Raw genomic sequence first — 20,982 nt, 5'->3', positions numbered from 1 at the left:
TACAAAAGGAAAAGCAACTTTTTATGGTCACAAAACATATTTTTTTTCGTTAGTAAATGGTTTTCACTTACCATATATTATTGAAGGAGATAAAAGTTAGCTGGACAAGAAAGATAGGAAGGATAGTACACTCACTGCTCAATTAGCCAGCTTATCTTTTTCTAGTACTTATTTATGCAATAACGCTTCATTCAGTCTTAAAATGATTAAGAGGGAGGGAAACATTATTACCTGATCTACTTAGTAACAACAGTTAGCTTACAGACAAACACATCGGTGAAGGGGGAAGGGAAAGTCTTGTTATAAAACTTAACTCCACTTCAAATAAACTAAGCAAATTCAATTAAGCAAAAGAGCTTAAAAGTCTACAAAGACTACTTCCAAAAGCGGATCCTGCCAGCCTCATCCAAGCATGACAAAAATTGCTCAAAGGTGCATGCTCATGGAGGCTGCTAACAAATCAGAAGTATTTGTCTCATAATATTATGCATTATTTTAACACAATGGCTCTGATTTTATAAATTAGACTATAATATGCATATCAATTACTTTATTACAATATCCTGTATTTTGTGTAAAATGGATTATTTAGGAGAAAAATCTTTGTGATATTTTACTCGAGAATGTTTTTAAATGTTTCCTTATATTTGTGATTTCCTCTGAGAAGCTGATTAACGGTGTTCTTTGTGAACAGTATATTAAATGCAAAATATTTTGAAGTGCAAAAGCTACCTGAAATATATTTACTACATACAGATTAACAAAAATAATGCAATGTTTGGCAGTGCAAAGACACATGCAGTGTTCTAAAGCACCCCATTGTAAAAATTATTTTAATCAACCTACATTTAGTTTAGCAGGCTCTGAAGGTGATTAAAAATAAACCCCCCAAAACTCCACACCAAATCTTTTTCAAAAAAAACCAAACTACAGCATAAATGCTGTGAACAAACCGATATCATAAATGGAAAAGTGTTGTAGAAAATGAAGTAGTAAGGTGATCAAAATCATGGCTATTTTCAAGAATGTTTCCTTCTGAAAAGGTACTCAAAGGTCTTAAGTGTCAAGGAATTAAAAGAAAACTTTCATTATTCTGATATTCTAAGATCTACAACAGGACCATTTCCTCCTAAGTTAGAGGTATTACCTCAGGTGAGACTGGATTTAGTAATCAAAGTATATATTTATGAATAGTTTTACCTAGAAAGTGTTAAATATAAACTCATGATTTTTTTTTTTTTTAAAAACAAACAAACAAAAAATAATCAAAGGGCTATACATTCAGGTAGCGCTTTTTATAAATAATCAGGACTACATTCTGAATTACATAAATTGCAACCTAAATTGCAAACTGAAATGATTAAATCGCCAAACAAGAAACCTCATTCAGAGTATCATTTTATTTTTTCATTTATAATTTGCTTCCCTAAGAACAAAACAAATCTTATTTTCACACATTAGAACAGTTGTTAACATGAACATCGGAGCAAGAAGCTTTAGTCTCAGACTTTAACCTTGCCTTGCATTCCTCTTTTTTCTTTAAGCATTACTTTTCACTGATGTAAATTATTTTCTGAGCATTTTGACTTGACAGTCAACATAGTCTTTCTCCTAAATGTGACTTTTGCTAACCAGCATTAATACATAACTTTATTCAACCAATCACTGATTCCACATGTATTCAAAGTCTTTTTAACACTTATGACAACATATTTGCTGATACTTTTAAAATTTCATTAAGCTTTGTTCAAATAAAAATGGAATCAAATTGAAATTTACAAAACTTAAAATTTTATTAAAGAGAACTCAGTGTGCTTGAATTATCAAACCAATATTCATCAAAAACATTGTATCATTAAAGGACTCCAGTCAGTTAGCATAATGATTCTAGTAACCACACTCCACATGGTTTTTAGGCATGCAAAAGTGCAGAATGGTGCTTTTGGAAAGACTGCCAAGCATTTATGTAGGTTAGATACTTGATGGCTGCTGGGATTTCAGTAGGAATTGCATATCCATTATTGGTTTTGATTTCTTTTTTATTTTTTTCTCAGATGGTTTTTGGGGAGTTTGGTGGTTGGATGATTTTTTTTTTTTTGGTGTCTAATGTTCCGAATTAACTTCATCCATAGCTTTAGATTCTCTTTACAGATCTAAGTTCATCCCCTTCAAATTGAATTAAGAGTTACTAGGTCCAATCTTTCAACACCTGTTTTTCAAATGGAAGCTCTCTACTTTTTCAACTTTCAATTCCTAAATTTCAGGTGCATGAATCTAATTCGAACACCATCAAAAGTTCTCTGCTCCTGCAAATAAGACTAAATACAAAAATTAAGGCAAAATATTTTCTCTGCAACAGAATCTGAAAACATATTTGATAATAGGTAAATAAATGTCAAGATTAGCTTCACTCTGAAGTCTACAAATACAGCACCATGATTTTGTTCTGTTTATAAATCTGGCTTCCCTTTTGATTTTGCATTCATTTAGAAAACAGCACTCTCACTAAAAGGTGAGGAAGGCTCATGTATACAGTATTTAAAATTTTAACAGATTACAGCAAGTCTACACATAACACTGGCTGCCATGATTCCAAATTTAATTATCAAGAGGTTTACTTTTATAAAGGTATTCAAGTTCTAAATGACTAAACCAGCACTTAATAACAAAATTTTTATCCATTGTACAGAGATGTATTTTCAAGTAAAAGAAAAAGAATCATATCCAGATATACTGAGAATGAAATAGATTTCTTTTAAGGCAGAAGTTCAGTTATATACCAGGTTAAAAGCCACCACCATATTAACTATAACTAACTCATTCAGCATTTAAAAATTTGCATTCATAACTATTAACTCCTGTGCTGGCTAGAACTCTATTGATGTTCCACGAAGCCCAGCTGGAGATATGGTTATCCTTAGAGGCTAAAGCTATGCCAGAGTAAAGTCAACCTACTCACTACTTTTTCATTATTAAACAAACTGCGCTCACTTATGTTAGTAAGTTATATAAACTATTTAGAAAGAGGAAATATGAAATATTGACAATGACAAAACAGATTTTAAAAAGCTATCATTGAAAAAGTTAGAATACATATTCAGAGTAATTTCAATGCTTAAAAACAGATTCACATATGTTCATCCAGTTGAAGATTAGTGTATTAAAAAAAGTTAAGAAAATACTTTGTGTTTCAGTTCAACTGCACTTGATTCAAGTACAGCTTGGGAGTTGGCTGATATAAATTAAACATGGTCACTGCCTCAGCAGTCAGAAGTACAGAAAAATGTACATGTTCACAGGATAAATAGAAGTCTCTTCTTTTGGAAAAAAAAAAAAAAAAAAAAAAAAAAGAAGCTATCTCACTCCAATACGGGAGGTCATCCACTCCAAGCCTTGGCATAATCTGAAAGATAAAAGATGTTATGTTGGTACTAGTTCTATTCCAACATTTTTAAAGTATTTTCTACTTGTTTTTATGTTTAAAAACATCTACTTAAAATAAATAAAATCAGCTGGAATTGGGATTGAAACTTGAACAGAGCAAATAGTGTTTTAAACTAAGTCTACTAGGCTTTAACCACAAGAAGATGGTCAAGCATGCTATTTTATCGGAGCTTGGCACTCCTTCAATTTTTTTTCCTTATAAATCTAAAAGACACTATTCTTAACATGCTTACTTATAAGTACATGGAACCAAATAAGTTTTTCTTTTTCTATAGGTTTCCCATTAAAGAATGCTTACTTGAAAGCTAGACCTTTACATACTAATACTAAAAGACAAAGGACAGGTACCCAGACTGAATTGGTTCACAAAAAGGCAGTGTATCAAGAATTCCAAAATCCCATTATAAAATTAAAAACATGTTTATATTCAACACCAAGATTGCATGGGACTAATCTGCTTACTCACTCAATTTGCATCTCTATTTAAAAGTCCTCCATTTCAGAAGATAGGCTTTCCTTTGATGTAGTTAGTTACCTAGTTTATGCCATCTTTAAGCTTTACCTTTGTAAAGTATATCATGACTTAGCTATCCAAGAGGGCTAGCTTCACACACATGGGGCTAATCTCCCTAGAATTGTGTCAGATCTTCCCAAGGAAGACTCAGCTCAGCGATCTAACTCTGGGAACTTTTTTTATGAGTTGGTCTTACTACTGTCACAGTTTTAAGTATTCTAATTACTCATCTTTTTTAAATAAGAAAGAAGCAGCCTAGGATGGTCAATGTTTCTAGACCGAAGGTCATATTCATTAATTTCTACCTTCCTCCAAATGCCAACTTATTTGAAGATCTAAGTATATAAACAAAATACTCAAAAGTGACTTTCGCAAAACTGGTAGGAGGAAAGCAGTTAACTCTTAGAATGAAACAATACAATCCAAAGACTCAATCAAAAAACCAGTTTGCTTTCACTAATACATCCCACCCTGAGGAAGTGAATGCTACCGATCACTCTACAAGACATCTCCATCACATTAGAAAATACTTCATGCTAGAAGTGAGGAAGAAGCTTTCGCTTCCCACTCAGCTGGATTCACTATTTTTGATGTCACAAGACCACATTATTGTAAAGGTTGTACAACACAGCTGAAAAAAACTCTAACTATTACACATTAAAAGACTGCTTTAAGAATCAAGATGAAAAATCAGCAAACTTCAAACCATGTAAGCAAGACACTATCCAACTTGTTACAGGCATCCAAAAATGTTTTTTGATCTTTATAGACAAAGGATCTAAGGAAAGCTCAGCTTTCCATTTTAGTAATTGCTGGCATAAGGTATACAAGTTTCAAAATTAACTACATCAGACAGATATAAATAAAAGGTTTAATATTGGTAACAATTTTGTTCTGTGCCAGATCTATGTACCTTTTCATCAAAACTATGTTTCAATGCTTATGAAAAAACCCAACCAACGAAAAAAGAAAACCCAAACCACCCCAACCGCCCCCCTCATCTTAGAAGCTTAAAGCAGATGAGAATGTAAAGGAAGACAACAGTAGCTTATTTCTTTAAACTACACAAAGACACACAGAATGAGAGGGTAGCACACAGAGAGTAAACAATTATGCCAAGAGCTACATATTTGGGGGGGTGTGTGTGGGGTTGTGTTCTTTGGTTTTTTTTTGTTTTTGTTTTTGTTTTTGTTTTTTAACAATAATCTGAAAGACTTTCATACAAATTTGGAGTTTGAACTATGAAAAAAAAAATCCACAAGGTTCAATAAAGAAAAGGAAAAATTCAAAATGTCCCTCTGACTGCAAATATCAGAAAGTATGTTCTTACATGAAATCCACATTGGTGTCAATAGGCTTCTAAATCAGTATTCTCATTTACAATACATTACTGTACAAGCAGTAAGCATTTACCCTTCTCCTGTCAAAGCACAACAGGACTGAATGTGCCATGGGTGATCCTTTATGGAGCTAAGGGTGAGGTACGTAGATATCTCAGCAGCTGTCATGCAACCTTTCATGTCCTGCTTGTTTGCAAAGATGAGAACTGCAGCCTTCCGTAAATCCTAGAAGTAATTTAGAGTATTCGTAATAGTTATTATAAAAAACTAAAAGGCTATTGCGTTAACTGAAGTTCTTAAAAGAATTGTATTTAAGCTAATCTACAATTACACAGCAGCATGGAGTTTTAACAGACTTACCGCATTAAAAATTTATTACATTAAGACTGAAGAAACCAATTTATTCAGAAGTGTTCTCCACCACAGAAAATCAAATTATGATGTATATAACTATTCTTTTGGTGTTGACCACATGTTCATATATTAACTAATGAAAGTCTTGTCAAAATATATTTCATAAAGCTCCAAACCATCCAGACAGCAGAATTATTACTGGATAAACATTCCAAAATCTACATTAGATACTACTCAAATGGAAAAGTCTGCTAGATATCATTCCCTTGAAATTACTTTCAACTTCATTAAACAAGTTCTGTAGTGATTAAAGCAGTAACAATTTAAGAAAGCTATCTAAATTCTTGGAAGTTTTATCCTATTGTTCCAAAAAGGGAGCTCTAATAAAGCTGCAGCAGCTTTAGTAAAAATAGAAACTAATAAAAACTTGTTTTGTCTCTGTATGGAAATTAGGATTTCACACAGCAATGAGACAAGAACTGGGGTGTATGGTTTTAGTTGTGCCAAGTGGAAACAAATGCAACACTCAGGAAGCTGACAGTTGTAACTGAAAGTGTTCAACACATTTAAATGTATATTAAATTTTGAGACTATTTCTCCATAAAGAGAGAAAACCCCAAACCTTTATGTTCCAACGTTGAAAATTCACTCCTACTGGACTACTGTCCAGTTTAGGCCTACCAACTGTTTTCAAGAGAGGGTAGATGACAATTTCATAAGAGTTCATAACACTGGAAACTAATAAATTACATGGGAAAATTTCACCACGAAAAGTCATCCTTCCACCTTTTTGGTAGTATATTTGCTCCTTACTGCCAGACCCAAATGACATTAATATTAACTATAAAGTAAAAGCCTCACTCATTTGAAACAATGCAAATCTCTCAAAGAAATGAACTCCACAGAATTACTTGCATTGTACTAAATCCTTTTCCTTCAAAAACAAAGGGAGGTATTTAGATTTAAAACAACCCTAATTTAGCTTGAGAGTGATCACAGAAGGTTTTAATGTACTTTAGCTAATCCATTGTAGATGTTGATTTAAGATGTTTGAGGGAGTTGACCCAATGTTGAACAGTCCTCAATGCAACATATAATAATAAAATTACAAACAAAATTCAGAAGGAAACTGAACCGAAACTAATTTATCCATAGTATTAGATATGCTCCTTAATTTTAAGGAACCAGATTAAAACAAAAAAGAATGAGAAATGGAATTGCCTACTTTCTAAAAAAGTAGATAAAAATAAAAATAATAAAAAAATGTTTCTTGAAATTTTAACCATTTAACTGAAAGAAGAGAGACAGTGGTGGAGAACAATAATACCCAGTTACATTAATATGAACTTTAAGATATTTTACAAGTTCAACATTTGCTAAGTAAAGAGTGATTTGATTACAATCAAGCAAGCCCTATTAGAAGATTGCTTAATAACAATTTTCCTGTTTATTTATAGTTTACATGGTTTTAAAATGTGACAAATACGCATGCACATTTAGGCTCAGAATTTTTTGTGTGACAATATAATTTCTGCTAACATAGGAAGCATGTAATGTTATTTGACTGTTCACAACAAAAGAAAACTATTATCCCAACTCCCCACCATACCTCATGAGCCAGCATTCTATAAAGTTCTTCTTTTGTAATAGAAAGTCGCTCTCTATCAATGCTGTCAACAACAAGAATGATGAACTAGGGGAAAAAAAAAAAATAGTACAGTATGTAGGTACAAAGTATAAATTACAAAAAGTACTTTTTCAAGAGACCACTACCACAGGTCTTCCTATATAAGAGAGACATAGACTTTCAGAGCACACTAGAAAATAGAACAAGAGGTTTATTGTTACAGTCTTTTGCTAGAGCCCTAATAATCATACATGAAGATTACAGTTAAAAAAAAAAAAAAAAAAAAGATTGTGCTTGTACACATCTACTTTTGTGTACTATGGTTAAATCTCCTTGGTGGATTTTCAGGCCCTACATCATAAGCAAAATAGTGATGTAGATACCAGAAGCACCTATAGATAGTGGATTACATTTAAAACGTGAATGACAAACTTGCTACACAGTTATCAGTGAAAACAGCTATCACTGTCCACCACTACTTGCATACTCAGAAAACCATAAAACTGAAATTGAAATTTCCTATTTTGAAAGAAGTATTTTTAGCAATTCAGCATCATCTTACTCACAAGGCTGAAGAAACGTTATTTCAAAGTAGTACATCAGACCCCAGAAAGCTATGTACCTGTAGGACTTAGCATTATGTTGTTGCACAACACCTTGACCTTTGTAATGCAAAGGGCCTGTGCAGTTGGCCTCTCACTCACAACTTTGTACCCTTCCACCTAGGCACTTGGAGACGGCTATAGCAGTGATTTTACCCTTACTGTTCCTGCCAGACACATTATTCTCATGGCCATGCACTTGTGAATCCTGAGGCACTGCTATGTCTGGTACATCAGGTTTCCCATGGGAAGTGATTGTCACTGGTATGAAAATTACTCTCTTCTACCCCACTCTTTCTGCCCCTTGTTTTGCACCTTCTATTTTATAGCCTTACACTAGAGGGTAAAAAGACATGGCATTACGTAGTAGGTAATACTCAAGTAAATGCTTGTAAGCATTCCACAATACTATGTGTACACAAACCATAACAACTGATCAGTGTTAAACACTTGACCTGTCCAGAGTGTGCTCCAAGCAGCACTAGCAGCATCATAGGTGGGAACAACCAGTAGGGAGATCAAGCACATTCTGATGAAAATTATACAGATACTACTAAAAAAAAAAAAAAAACAACCTACGGAGAACACATGCTACACTGGATAGGAAACCAAGGAGGTGACATTCATCTGAGAGATTCCATCACTTCTCTGCCCAGATGGGAATACCTTTCCATCTCTTTTCTCTTTTACTGTAACTCTTTTTGTTTGCCCCCACCCCCGACAACTTAATCATGAGAGCTCCTTCCCCTTTCTTCTCCCCTCAAATCTTGTGTCTGTAAGCCTGTCTCAACATCCTTTCTGTAAGAACTGACTCTTAAAACAGAATTGCAGAATTAGCTATATTAAGTTGAAACTAATGAGGACAGGTATGCACCAAAAAGCTTATTTGTGAGATTTTTATATTACTCCAAAGATTTTGTGTAGATTGCTTCAATTTACAGATAAGGAAAGAGAGCAAAGAGAGATAGTAATAAAAAAGGATTAGAAGTCACTGCTATAATCCTCCAACATATGCTCCAAATCACTTTGCCTTAGAAAATTAAGGAGATTCATTACCCATTGAAAATGACCACAAAGTATGAAAAACTAAGTCAATTTAATGCTGCTGTGACTTTGAGAAGACTAGCAGATGAGGAGGAACAGTAAAGGAATTATTCCTATCGGGGAGGCTAGGATTAGCATACTAAACAGACCCCTTTTCTTCCTCAACTGTTTCCAGCAGTCAAAGCTTCTAAGTAAAGGGAAAGTTCTTTCCAAGTGCTAGAAAGCACTGGATTTCAAACACTTAGAAGCTAGAATATGATGAAGAACATCCCAAAAGGATGAAAAAAAGGACTTATACATGTATCTCCCCAAATTCCAAAATTAAAGATTCTCAATGGACAAATGTCAAGAACTTATTACTATTGCACCAAATAATGCTGGCAGAAGTCTCCTCACTCTCATGTGTATGTGTCTTAGATGTAGCCATACTTTTCTAGATTAAATTAAAAATATATTTAAAATACTAGAGATGAAGGTTGAGATGTCATCTCCAGGCTTTCAGTAAATATAAAGTTTCTGAACATCTGGGGTGGATCACTCTAATCTCCCCTCTCTCAAAGCGGGGCATAGGGAAGAAAACCTCATTTTACAGGAGGATGGAATGCTTATATAATGAGTAGTATCTACAAGAGATCTCTACTTTTAGTAGAAGCGTTAAGAAATGAAGTCTAAAATCTTTTACATCAATGCAGAAGTCTCAAAGTGAGGCTACAGAGATTTTATGTGCATGTTGCATTTATAACCTTTTCGCATCAAAAAGACCGCCATAAAAACCAAACCCCCAAAAGACAACTGAGTTCTACTCCAACCTTTCCAGCAATGGCAGCTTTACCAGTTACCTCATGAGTACTGCACAGCTAGACTTTCCTTTATCCATTGGATAAAAGCCACAAGCTGATGAGCTTTTTAAATATTGCTGCCTAGAGAAAGTCTAATTCCTTATCCTTTATTATCGTTACCTCAAAAACATTTCAAACTAGAAGTTAGGTTAACCACTGCAAATCCTCACCAAATTTGCAAAGTACATAGCAAAATTTTCTTTTTAATCTACTTGAAAAAACATGCAAAAAACCCATTTGATCTGAAATGGATTTTGATATCATTTGATTGTCTAGGAAAAAAGTCTAACTTCACAGTTTATACCACAGATCAAACAACACTACTGTAAAGCATATAGGAAAAATATTTCAAATATTACCAGAAAATTGGCTGCATACCAGAGACATGTTACACTTCTTGGGTTTGTTCTTCCTCAAAAAGATTTAAAAACAATACAGCTGCAATCTTTATAAAAATCTACCAATATACCTAATAATTAAATAGAATTTCAAACAAACATTTAATTTGCAGATTTCAAAGCAGCTTCTCATACCTCTGTGTTTGAATAATAGGTATTCCACGATGACCGTAATGATTCTTGTCCTCCAATATCCCACATTAAGAAATGAGTGTTTTTCACCACTATTTCTTCTACATTGCTTCCTATGGTTGGAGAAGTATGAACCACTTCATTCATTAAGCTACAGGAAAAAATATCACACCATAAAGACCAGTCAGTAAAATCCACAAAGGCTTATCACAGCTCAATTACAACAAATTTGTTGTAGAAAAAGTAACTCTGATAAAAAAAGATTAAAAAACTAGGCATAGTTTAAAAAACTATACATTTGATTTTTTTATAGAAATAAAGCAAATATTCAAGAGCAGTTCTTTAGTGAAAAGATTAGTTCAATCTGAATTTGGACTAAAAGCTGTGGTTGACCAAGGTCTAGTGTGCTTTTGTAGCAGAGACTGTAGACATGCTTAAAAACATCAGTAATGAAAAATAAGCACATAAAAGGCTTATAACAAATGGATAAGTATCTGCATTTTAAGAGGCTTCTCTTTTTAAAGGATGCTCTTCAACAGATACTTAAAATGCACTTGTTTCAAAGTAGAAGCTGCTATTCTAAAGATACCAAATAAGGGGAACACTAACCTGTGCAAAATATAAATCAGAATATGATTTTATCAGAGCACTCAACTTAGGAATTTGTTTTAATATTGAGTTACTAACAACTGTTTGTTTACATAGCTGCAACTTTCTCAGTTCTACCTTTAAGCTTTGTCGAAAGTGCTTAGGAAAAAGGTTTTTTGGAAAACATCCTCTGCTGCCTTCATATCCAAATATATGCATAGTAATTTGGCTACACCATTCTCCTTTTCCACAGTTACAATAGTAATTATGTTCCTGCCAATATTCTTGAATTTATCATAGATATTCTTGTAATGCTGGTAAGATTTGGGTGCAATGATGCTATTGAAAATGCTTAAGGTAGGACCTAGGCAAGATGAAATACTATTTTGAGGAATCCTCCATCACAAATTTTAGACACTGGAATCAGGAAACATTTGGAAACATTTATGGATTTTTGCAGAGTGGCTAGATTTTCCAGTAATTTAGAAATCACTTTCTTCTCTGCAGTTCTTGGCAACAGGATTATTTCTATGCTTACAAATAAAGATAGGCTTTGATGGGAAAAGAATTTGCAGTTCACTCTGTGCTTGTACGTACAATTTTGTTATTTAATTTACAGTTCACTTTTAAAACACTGCAGTTCCTTCACTTGCCCTTTGAATATTTACTCTGTTTAGAACAACTGATACTATTAATGTACAAACTGTGATCTAGAACCCTAGAGATTCCACCAGGTTGCAAAGCTGAATTTTCAATGATTAAACAGTGACAAATATTTGAATGTAAACAGAAACACAAAATAGTTCATATACTTACAATTGGTAAAGAATAGTAGTCTTTCCAGCATTATCAAGTCCAACTATGATTACTTTGTGCTCTGCATATAGACAAAAAAGACAAGAATAAATTAGTGGAAACAGCAATAATTATAATTCTGGTTAATCGCTTTTCCTTACTGAAGAAAGCATCTGCTCGTTTGTCTTATTTCAATAGCTTACACAGACTACTTGTGACTTCAGGACAAAAAAAAAAAAAAAAAAAAAAAAAAACACAAAGCCTCATTTTCTCTTGAGACTACAGTTTTAGGAAAAGTCAGTACTGGAAGTCTTCATATAGGAATGGTTACTAATATGATTACTTCATTAAAAAAATCTAGTTTTAGAAAGAAAAGTACAATGAAAAAATATAGCAGTGTATCATCTTAAGAACATCACCAAACATCCAAAGACTGTACAAAAAATTAGCCTAACATTCAAGGCTCAATAATAATCACTTATTAAGGGACCACCATCATTTGCACAACAAAAACTAAGAGGAAGCTGTATTTTGAATAATCACAAATTCCAACATTGCAATTTCTGAACTGAAGTCACAGAATGACAGAATGATCGAGGTTGGAAGACACTTCTGGAGGTTCCAATGTCCTGTTCAAGCAGGGCCACCTAGAGCCAGTTGCCCAGGACCGTGTCCAGATGGCTTTTGAGTGTCTGCAATGATGGAGACACCACAACCTCCCTGGGCAGCCTGTGCCAGTGATCAGTCACCTTTACAGTGAAAAAGTGTTTCCTGATGTTCAGAGGGAACCTCCTGTGTTTCAGTTTGTGCCCACTGCCTCTGGACCAGTCACTGGGCACAACTGAGACGAGCCTGGCTCTGTCCTCTTTGCACTCTCCCTTCAGGTATTTATATACATTAACAAGATCCCCTCTGAGCCTTGTCTTCTGCAGACTGAACAGTCCCAGTTCTCCCAGCCTTTTCTCATATGTGAGATGATCCAGTCCCTTAAACAACCTTGTGACCCACCGCTGGACTCTCTCCAGTATGTCCATGTCTCTCTTGTACTGAGCCTGGAACTGGACACACTACTCCAGGTGAGGCCTCACCAGTGCTGAGTAGACGGGAAAGATCACCTCCCTCACTCTGCTGGAAAGCCCAGCTTATAGAATATAGTGATCTTCCAAATGCTGCAATGTTATTTTTCCAGGCACAGGGGAAGCAAAACCAAAAACAAAACCAACAAAAAACCCCCAGAATTTATATGCTTCTCTGTAGTTAATCCTTCTTAGAATTTCAAATACAGCAGCACAGCCAATTAGAATGGTGGTTCTTTTGATACATGTGTGAAGTTAGAAGATACTGATCCGCTTACTGACAAAAAAGCAAATCACTTGAGAGCAAAGAATTTACAAACAGACACTAGAAGTAAAACTTGCATTAAAAGTCTGTGAACACACTCACTTTTGAAGGGGTAATATTAAAAATTCTCAGGCACTTATTCCAAAGCAAAACATGGTTCACAGCAAAGATTTTCTCTAAAATATCACATTTGATCTACAAGACTTATAACAAATTACTAAAAGGTCAGAAGATCTATCACAAATATCAAACTGGTGTTTTTCTGGCTGCAAGTGGGTGGTCTAAGGATGAATTAAAGTGCTTTGGTTTTGTTTAGTTTTTTTTGTTTGTTTCTTTGTTTTTGTTTTTTACATCTATTTATATATAATAACCTAGGTCTTTTCATACGGAAAGTGATTTTAATAAAACAATCTCTTGCTTGGGACTTTTAGAAGTTTTGCTATGTAATACAGCCCTAACAAATATTGAAATGTATTTCCTTGTATCAGTTCCCCTACTACTGCCTCCTGCCAACACATTCAAAGGAAAGAACTTTTCCTGGCCTTAAATCCAGTAATACTTTTAGCCCCATAAAAAGCAGCATCAGTAATTAATAACCTTTCCCAATATATAAATGGCAGAAAATCCTCTCTGCTTTCAACTCTAATAAACCACACCACATAGCTGGACTGTCCATCTCTTCTTCAAATTCAGTTAAGTTTAAAGGGCTTTCAAAGTTCAAACACAGAAATACCCTTCTGTTGTTTTCAAAACAGCCATGTTGTCAACTATTGTCTGGAAGAAGATGACTCTACTTTTACAACATTCTGTTTGAGTCATTTTCAAGGAGGAAAAGAAAAGGAATTCCAGTCAGGCATTACATTGCTCTTTCTCACCTTCACATCAGAATACAGAGTCTTACTTAGGAATGAATGAGAAAAGCATTGGATGAAACAATATCATGCTACTTAATTAAAAAAAAAAAAATCCCCATTGAAATGACCGTTTTTGAAAGCCACTGAAGCGTGAATGGTTCAACACTAATTGCGAAAAAAAGGCACGGCTTATCTGCATTACTCTGTAATCAAATGGTATTTTATACAGTAACTGAATAAGCACAAATAACAAACAGTCACACAAGTGTTAATTAAGGTTGATTTGGGGATGAAAATAATAAGATGAAAGCATCAGTATCTCATACAAACAGCAGTTTCCACCTTTTATTAATGGCAGTTGATTTCAGATCTGTCATCTATGGCAATGGAAAACTCTTCGCTTACAAACATATTTAAAAGTTGAATTTTTGTCTAGGTTGGTTAGGTTACAGAATTTTTACTTGTATATGTGCATTAGAAGAAAGACATGTGAACTTAAAAACTGCCAGACTAAGACAGAACAAAACTTCAGCAAGACGAGTACTTGTTTACAAGAGCAACTAGTAGAAGATAGATGCTACATTTAGGAGAAAGGACAATTATGGAGTAAACCATAGGCAGTGATTTACACTCATATTTATATTCTGTACTTACAGACTAACCCAACTTTCTCCCTTTCACTGGCTGGTATTCAAACTCAGTTTGGGTTGTATTCATGAATATCTTCCTGGTCCACCATGTTCTTGGCAAAGGAAGAAGAAAATCCATAATAGAGTTGCCAGAGCAGAAGAGCAGAGTCTTTTTAGATCAGGTAGAAAGAAGGGACAAAAATAAGTAGAAAAAGTAGGCATATGCAGGGGAAAAAAAGACAGTATTAGACTATTGTTTAAAAGAATCCAAAGAATTCTGTTATAACCTTTCCTGGCAGACTGCTTAAAAATAATAATAAAAAAAAATATATAGTATTGTTAAAAAAACTCTGGCAGTCTAGTATTACAAAACAATAGGACAGTGAAGATAATCTTCTTGCAGATGTTAGAAGAAAGATATAATATGCTCTTTTCTTCACTTACGTCCTCTGTGGTAAAAGGACCCAAAACCGATGATTCAATTCTCACAACTTTGCCCTTTCCTCTTTCTAATTTGCAAAAATTAAAAATAAAAATATCTCTAAATACTTTAATAATGAGCAAGGCTCTTCCAACATATTTCAAAGAAGAAATGAATATTGGAAAGGGTACCGATAGTTTTCAGGCCGTGAAACACAAAACCCACATGTAGTTCTGAAGAACAACAATCTTGGAGGCTTCAAGGCTGAAGACAGAATGCAGACAGAATTTTGCTAAAGAGAAGGAAGGAGGAATAGCATTTTACTGAAGTTAAAAAATGTTTCAATACAAGGATTCATTCTGCACACTCAAAGCTGCCTTAGAGTCTTATTTTAAACACAAAAGAACTGCTTAAATACATCTTGTATTTCCAAACTTGATTACAAGAAAGCAGCCTTTAGTAGTCACTGGAACTAAAATCCATTTGTTTTTCCAGGTAATGGTCTCTGCTAATGTGACTGTATGGTCTGGGAACCATCAGCAAGCCTAAGTGAAGTAAACTGTTGAGTTACAGAAGTTCGACCACCTTGACTTAGAGCTTACCATTATTTTTCAGCAGTTTAACACCTATAGCATTTATTCAGAGCAACCTGGAAGACTTTGAATGACTATTATTAAAAAAATTAAAATACACATATATGAACTTCTTAAAGAACTCTATCAGCCACACACACACACAAAGGAATAAGGTATTGGCAATCATCAAAGTTGCCTGTATCAGGGTTGCTGACATTCGCTTCTGTTTTTTCCTTATAGTGTCATTAAGAGCAATCTTAATAGCATTGATGGAATGGTAAGTCAAGCAAGTTTTATTCAGGTTTGTGTTAACACAGGCAAAAAGGTAGCTGCTCCACCACTTATTCATATTACTACATGTTGCTTAGAAGATTGTTCCATTTGAGTACTAAATCATAGCATAAGCCGGTCATTGTTGAAGTCTGATTTTTTTAAAACATACTTTTAAGAGTAAGTTGTTTTCAAAATAAATGTAAGTTCAATCTGAACTTATGACACTTTATAACTAGACTTTAAATGGCTGCAGGGCACAATATTTTAAATGAAAACAATACTTGGACAATGTGTTTTGTCAATTTCAAAAATAAGGAAAAAGAATCAGGAAGCCATCAGTAAGTCACCTAGAAAAAAGACAAAAGTCTATTTTTAAGCCAATTGTTTCTCTTATAAGTATCTCTATTTCATCGCATTATTCAATTACTACTTGATTAAGAGACAATACATATTGAGAGCTGAAAGACAGAAATGCTTATTGTCCTCCCTCCTTCAGGCTTTAACCTCTGCACTGAAAAGGCACAGAGACTATAAAACAAGAAGATTAAATAAGGCTCTGGAACAGTTTTGTCCACTACCACCACCACCACACAAACAAAAACAGTCACTGTTTAAAGACTACTGCCAAACTCAAACTGGAAAAGAATCCTTCTGAGCATATCCACAGAATTAAATAGATATTCCCTGATGGACTGTGCTCAGGGCAGAGACGATTAGCATTCCTCTCTTTCATTAGTCATTGACTCACAGATCAGCACAGGCATCACCCAGTTTCCTTAAATTGCTCTGCACTGCAGCTTTTCTTGTTCCATAATCCCACATACCAGATTTGGGGAGTAGATGGTGTGCTGCAATGGAAAAGCAAGTGCATTCTGCCAGGGGAGCAGGAAAAAGAGCTAAAGGCTTTCCCCTTCTAAAAGTTCCCATCACAGGTCAAAGCCATACAATACTATTTTAACCATTACATTTTTCACCATGAGCCAGTCCGAGTTTGCCAAAATGGACTAGCCATGATCAAAATGGGCTGAACCAACTTGAACAATTTCTACTGCATGTACGGTGAGCTGAAACAGAACAACACAGAGCTTCAACTCCCTGGTAGGAACACACAGATGCTACCCAAGTCATAGTGCTAAAACAATTGAATACAAATAGTAAGAAATGATGCTGGAAGAGGTCAACAGAAACTTATTGCTGAATGTCTTTAGAAACAGATTAGGTCGAGCCTCTCGACCTTCCTTCTACTACCTCATCCTTACCATTGGAAAGGATGGTAAGAGAATCAAATTGCAAATTAGTAACGATGATGCGTAAATTAATAAAATGACATTCAGTGCTTTAGTAGGATCTGAGGTACCTTCATTACAAGGTTTTCCTGCAAGGCAGAAGTCACTCTGAATGAAGTCAGTTTTCTGTACATCATGCATTTACTCTAACTGCACTGAACCCTGAGGCACAAAAATGCATGGGGCTTATTTTAAGATGTTAGTTATCTTAAGATGTGCATTTTTCAGAAAGCTACCAACTTATCTTATTCCTGTAAGTTAACAGTATTAGCTCACCAGTAGATACTTCTTTAATGTTGTCCAGACCTTATTGAGCAAATACCTTTCAGATTTGGCACTTTCAGCTCAGCTATTATTCACATTTATGTAAAGCAAAACTGCAGTGCATAATTAATACTCAAGTCAAACGCCAATGATTCCTGTTCTGTATCTTCTAGCACTTAGGCACACCTCCTCCCCCATGCTCTACTTGATGGAAGACAGATGGCACCTTCTAAATCTTTGCTTTGTTTAACCTTTCATTTTGCCAGTATCAAGTGCTTCAGACTATCAGCACAACCCACACTAGCCACAATGAACTGATGATATGCTCCACACACATCACAGCTTATTTGCATCCTTGGAATATTCCCTTTAGATAGTCAAAATCATTGTGTAAGCTACTGTCCTAGTCTGCTCAACAAGCAGTTTCATGGGACAGCCTGTGAATTCTATATAGAATATATCAATAGATTTGATATAACTAGAAGAGCAACCAAAACCAACTCAATAATTACTACCCTTTGTTATTAATAATAATATTATTTAGAGGAAGATAGAAAATTATTCTCTAATTACATGACTACTAGATGGGTCAAAAATTTATGTTTGAAGAGAATTTTCTAGGGTGGAACTTCAATTTTGGCCATGAAAAGAAACTCCCTTCTCTACGGTCACCACAAGAAGAGGGGGCAAAAAAACCCCAACAAACCAAACCAAAAAGAACCCCAGCAACAAAACAAGATCAGAACATACCCCAGAAGCCTCTCATTGGGATAAAAGCCAAATGGTAAGTATTTCTCAGTACTGCCTCATTTATCTTAACTGTGATACTAATTTCATTAACATTTTAAATGTATGAAGAATAACTTTCCTTTCAGGAATTAATATACAGTAACAAAGACGTGTTTTCCACTAATGAAATGGAATCAACATAATCTAATGTTGTCATGTACTAACAAAAAAAAAAAAAAAAAAAAAAAAAGAGAAACCAAAATAACGAAACTGCACCTCTTACTTCCTTCCTGAAGATAAACATTGACATCATAAGGTACCACACAGACCAACACTAAAAGCCACCAGAAGTTATCTCCTGATCGGTTCTCTGCTTATAGACGTCTCTTCAGAGCCCTTCGCGGAAGGAAAGGAGTCACACATTGCAGTATTTGATGAAAACCAAGACAGTACTTAACAGTTTTCTAGAGAATAGGGGGAACCTTGAATCCTACCAAATGGGTTTTCCAGTTCAGACAAATAAGAATCTTCAAATCAACAACAACAAATTCAGAAGACTCTCTTACAAGACTTCAGAAACGACGCGGTGGGACAGTGTATGCAAGGGAAAGATAAATGGTCTGGATCTCCCTCCCACTCCCATCCCATGAAAAGTCAGTTTGATACATAGATGTTAATATGTACACACACTGAGACTTTGCTCTGGTATTTACAGAATTAGAATGGGTTATGTGCACTGACAGTGACAAGACTACTAAAGGGACACCAGGTGTACCTGCCTCCCAAAACTTGCAAAATTGTATTGGCAACAAAGTGTTGCACAAAAAAGCTTAATTATATTTTTAGTAACTTTGAAGTGGGAATGAAGCATGCATTTGGAAATCTGATGAGAGAACAATAACATTAACATCACTTTGCCTGCTCCAAACTCAGGGCCTCAAGGAAAAACAATACTAACAATAAATTCCTTGACTATTTTGTTTTCTAACCAAAGAAGGCTAGCTAAACAAGATTCATTAAAATGAATAAGTTAATAGATAAAACATTATTTTCTATTTTTAGGATAAGTGTCTGAGCTGAAGGTGGTGGCAGCCACAAGTTTTGAACTCTGGATTAGAACACGAGCCATTAGTGTGCGGCTGGGCGCACTAGGTAGGAGAGAACAGAAAGCTATCCCCTTACAACCTTTTTATTCTTGGCTTGAGAAGTGGTTTTCTTGGGTCACTAACTGTATTTACCTAGCATCTTTGCCAGAACACAAACAGATCTTTACCTCAAAGGCCTCAACCAAGTTTGGCGATTTGTTTTTCTTGATACTAAAGATAAAAACAGCATGATTTTAATAGCAGACTCCGACTTAAAAACAGAAGGTCTGCAAAGACAAACACGACCTTCATCATCCATCAAAGCTTCGGCCACCACAACAGTGAAAAAACACGTCTGAGAGGCAGCAGCATTCACCACTACGCGAACTCGGGAGCACACCGCCTGAAGGGCTGCCCGGGATAAACGAAGTGTTCAGAGCAGTCGGGGAGGAAGGGGGAGAGGAGGGGACCACCTCAGTAAGAGAAACAAAGCGACTTCGAGCGTGAGGCGCCGCCGAACCAGCACTCAAGGCGCTGCACAAAGAAAAGCCCAACTTTTGCCTGGGAGGGCCCTCAGGGGAAGCCCGGCGACCAGAGCAGGCCCTCAACCTCCGACGGCTGCCCGCGGCCCCCTCAGCCCCGCTCCCCTCCCCGCCCCCCCCCCCCCCCCCCCGCCACCGGCGCGCCGCCCGCCCCACCTCCCCGCAGCCGGCTCGGGCCCCCGCGCCCACCTTGGTTACCGAAGAGACTCCACAGCTTAGCGAATATCAGGCCCATGCCTGGCCTCGGCTTCCCGCCGAGCCCCCAGGGCACCCAAGGCTCAGCCAGGCGGCGGTGGCGGCTCCCTTCGGGCGGACGCAGCCCGCAGCGGCCCCGGGGCAGCGGCCGGCGGCGGGGCGGGCATACGGCGTTGCCCCGCCCCCGGCCAACGGCCGCACGGCGTGAGGGGCCACCTAACGCCTACACGGCAGTCGCGCCGCGTCACTCCGTGCGTCATCACGTACGTGCACGGCGGGTGGCCTCCGCGGGAGCGGAGGCGCCGTCTGCGGGCGGCGGCCAGGGGTCGGGGCAGCGTCTCTCCGGGGCGAGCTGCGAGGCGAGGCCAGGCTTTTCCCCTGGGTCGGTGGAGAGCCGAGGGGTCTGGGGCCTAGCGCGGCCGGGGAAGAGGGAGCCGCCCCGCAGAACAGCCCCGCCGCGCTGGTCGGCCCCGGGGTGGGAGCGCTGCCGGTCTGCGCTGGCGGCGCCCGTCACCGTGTCAGCCAGCCGGGCGGTGCTGCGGCTGGTCCGCGGCCTTCGTTACGGCTGGGAAGGGCTCGTGGTTTTCAAGGCACTCAGTCTTTCCCTGTATAGTAAAGCATTTTAAAGCAGCAGGCTCGTTTTCAGTGCTGTACTATAGGTTCTTGCATATTGAACTCCTGCGTGGGTACCCCAGTTTTCTCACTCGGCAGCACCTCGCAGAGGGTCAATAGCAGAGCACAAACCCTGCGCCGCCTTAGCGAAGGAATCCACAGACACTTACGTGCAGGAGGAGTAGAAATACAAAACCTATTACTTTAATGCACTGAGCAGCATTTAAGCTTGCTTTTGCGGGGAAAAAAAAAAAAAAGCAAAAAAAAAAAAAAAGCGCCCAGCCAGCAACGTTCTGTCAAATGAGTTTCTTTATATACTGGGGTTGGGAGTTGAACTTGCGGCCTGAGCTACCGCAGCGCCGCCGACTCATCGCTGCCCCGTAACCCAGGGACACGCTGCTCCATCGCAGGCAGCCGCCGGCAGCGGTGCGGGAGGCTGTTCCGAGACACAGACCTCGAAACCCCAGGGAGGGAGAAGGACATCACAACGGCCCACGCT

General features: G+C 37.0%; 1 protein-coding gene across 1 annotated transcript; it reads right to left on the bottom strand.

Moving 5' to 3' along the window:
• Window positions 1-1,350: 1,350 nt before the first annotated feature.
• Window positions 1,351-20,027, bottom strand: ARL5B (ARF like GTPase 5B). The gene is made up of 6 exons (XM_082306445.1): window positions 19,866-20,027; window positions 11,699-11,759; window positions 10,298-10,445; window positions 7,262-7,345; window positions 5,372-5,523; window positions 1,351-3,403 (listed from the first exon to the last, which is right to left on the bottom strand). Exons 1-6 carry the CDS (start codon window positions 19,909-19,911, stop codon window positions 3,355-3,357), a joined length of 540 nt encoding a protein of 179 aa, XP_082162571.1. The 5' UTR covers window positions 19,912-20,027; the 3' UTR covers window positions 1,351-3,354.
• Window positions 20,028-20,982: the final 955 nt, after the last annotated feature.

Source organism: Platalea leucorodia, assembly GCF_965183815.1.
Source record: "Platalea leucorodia genome assembly, chromosome: 1".
Taxonomy (NCBI): domain Eukaryota; kingdom Metazoa; phylum Chordata; class Aves; order Pelecaniformes; family Threskiornithidae; genus Platalea; species Platalea leucorodia.
This window is presented reverse-complemented; position numbering and strand designations above follow the sequence as displayed.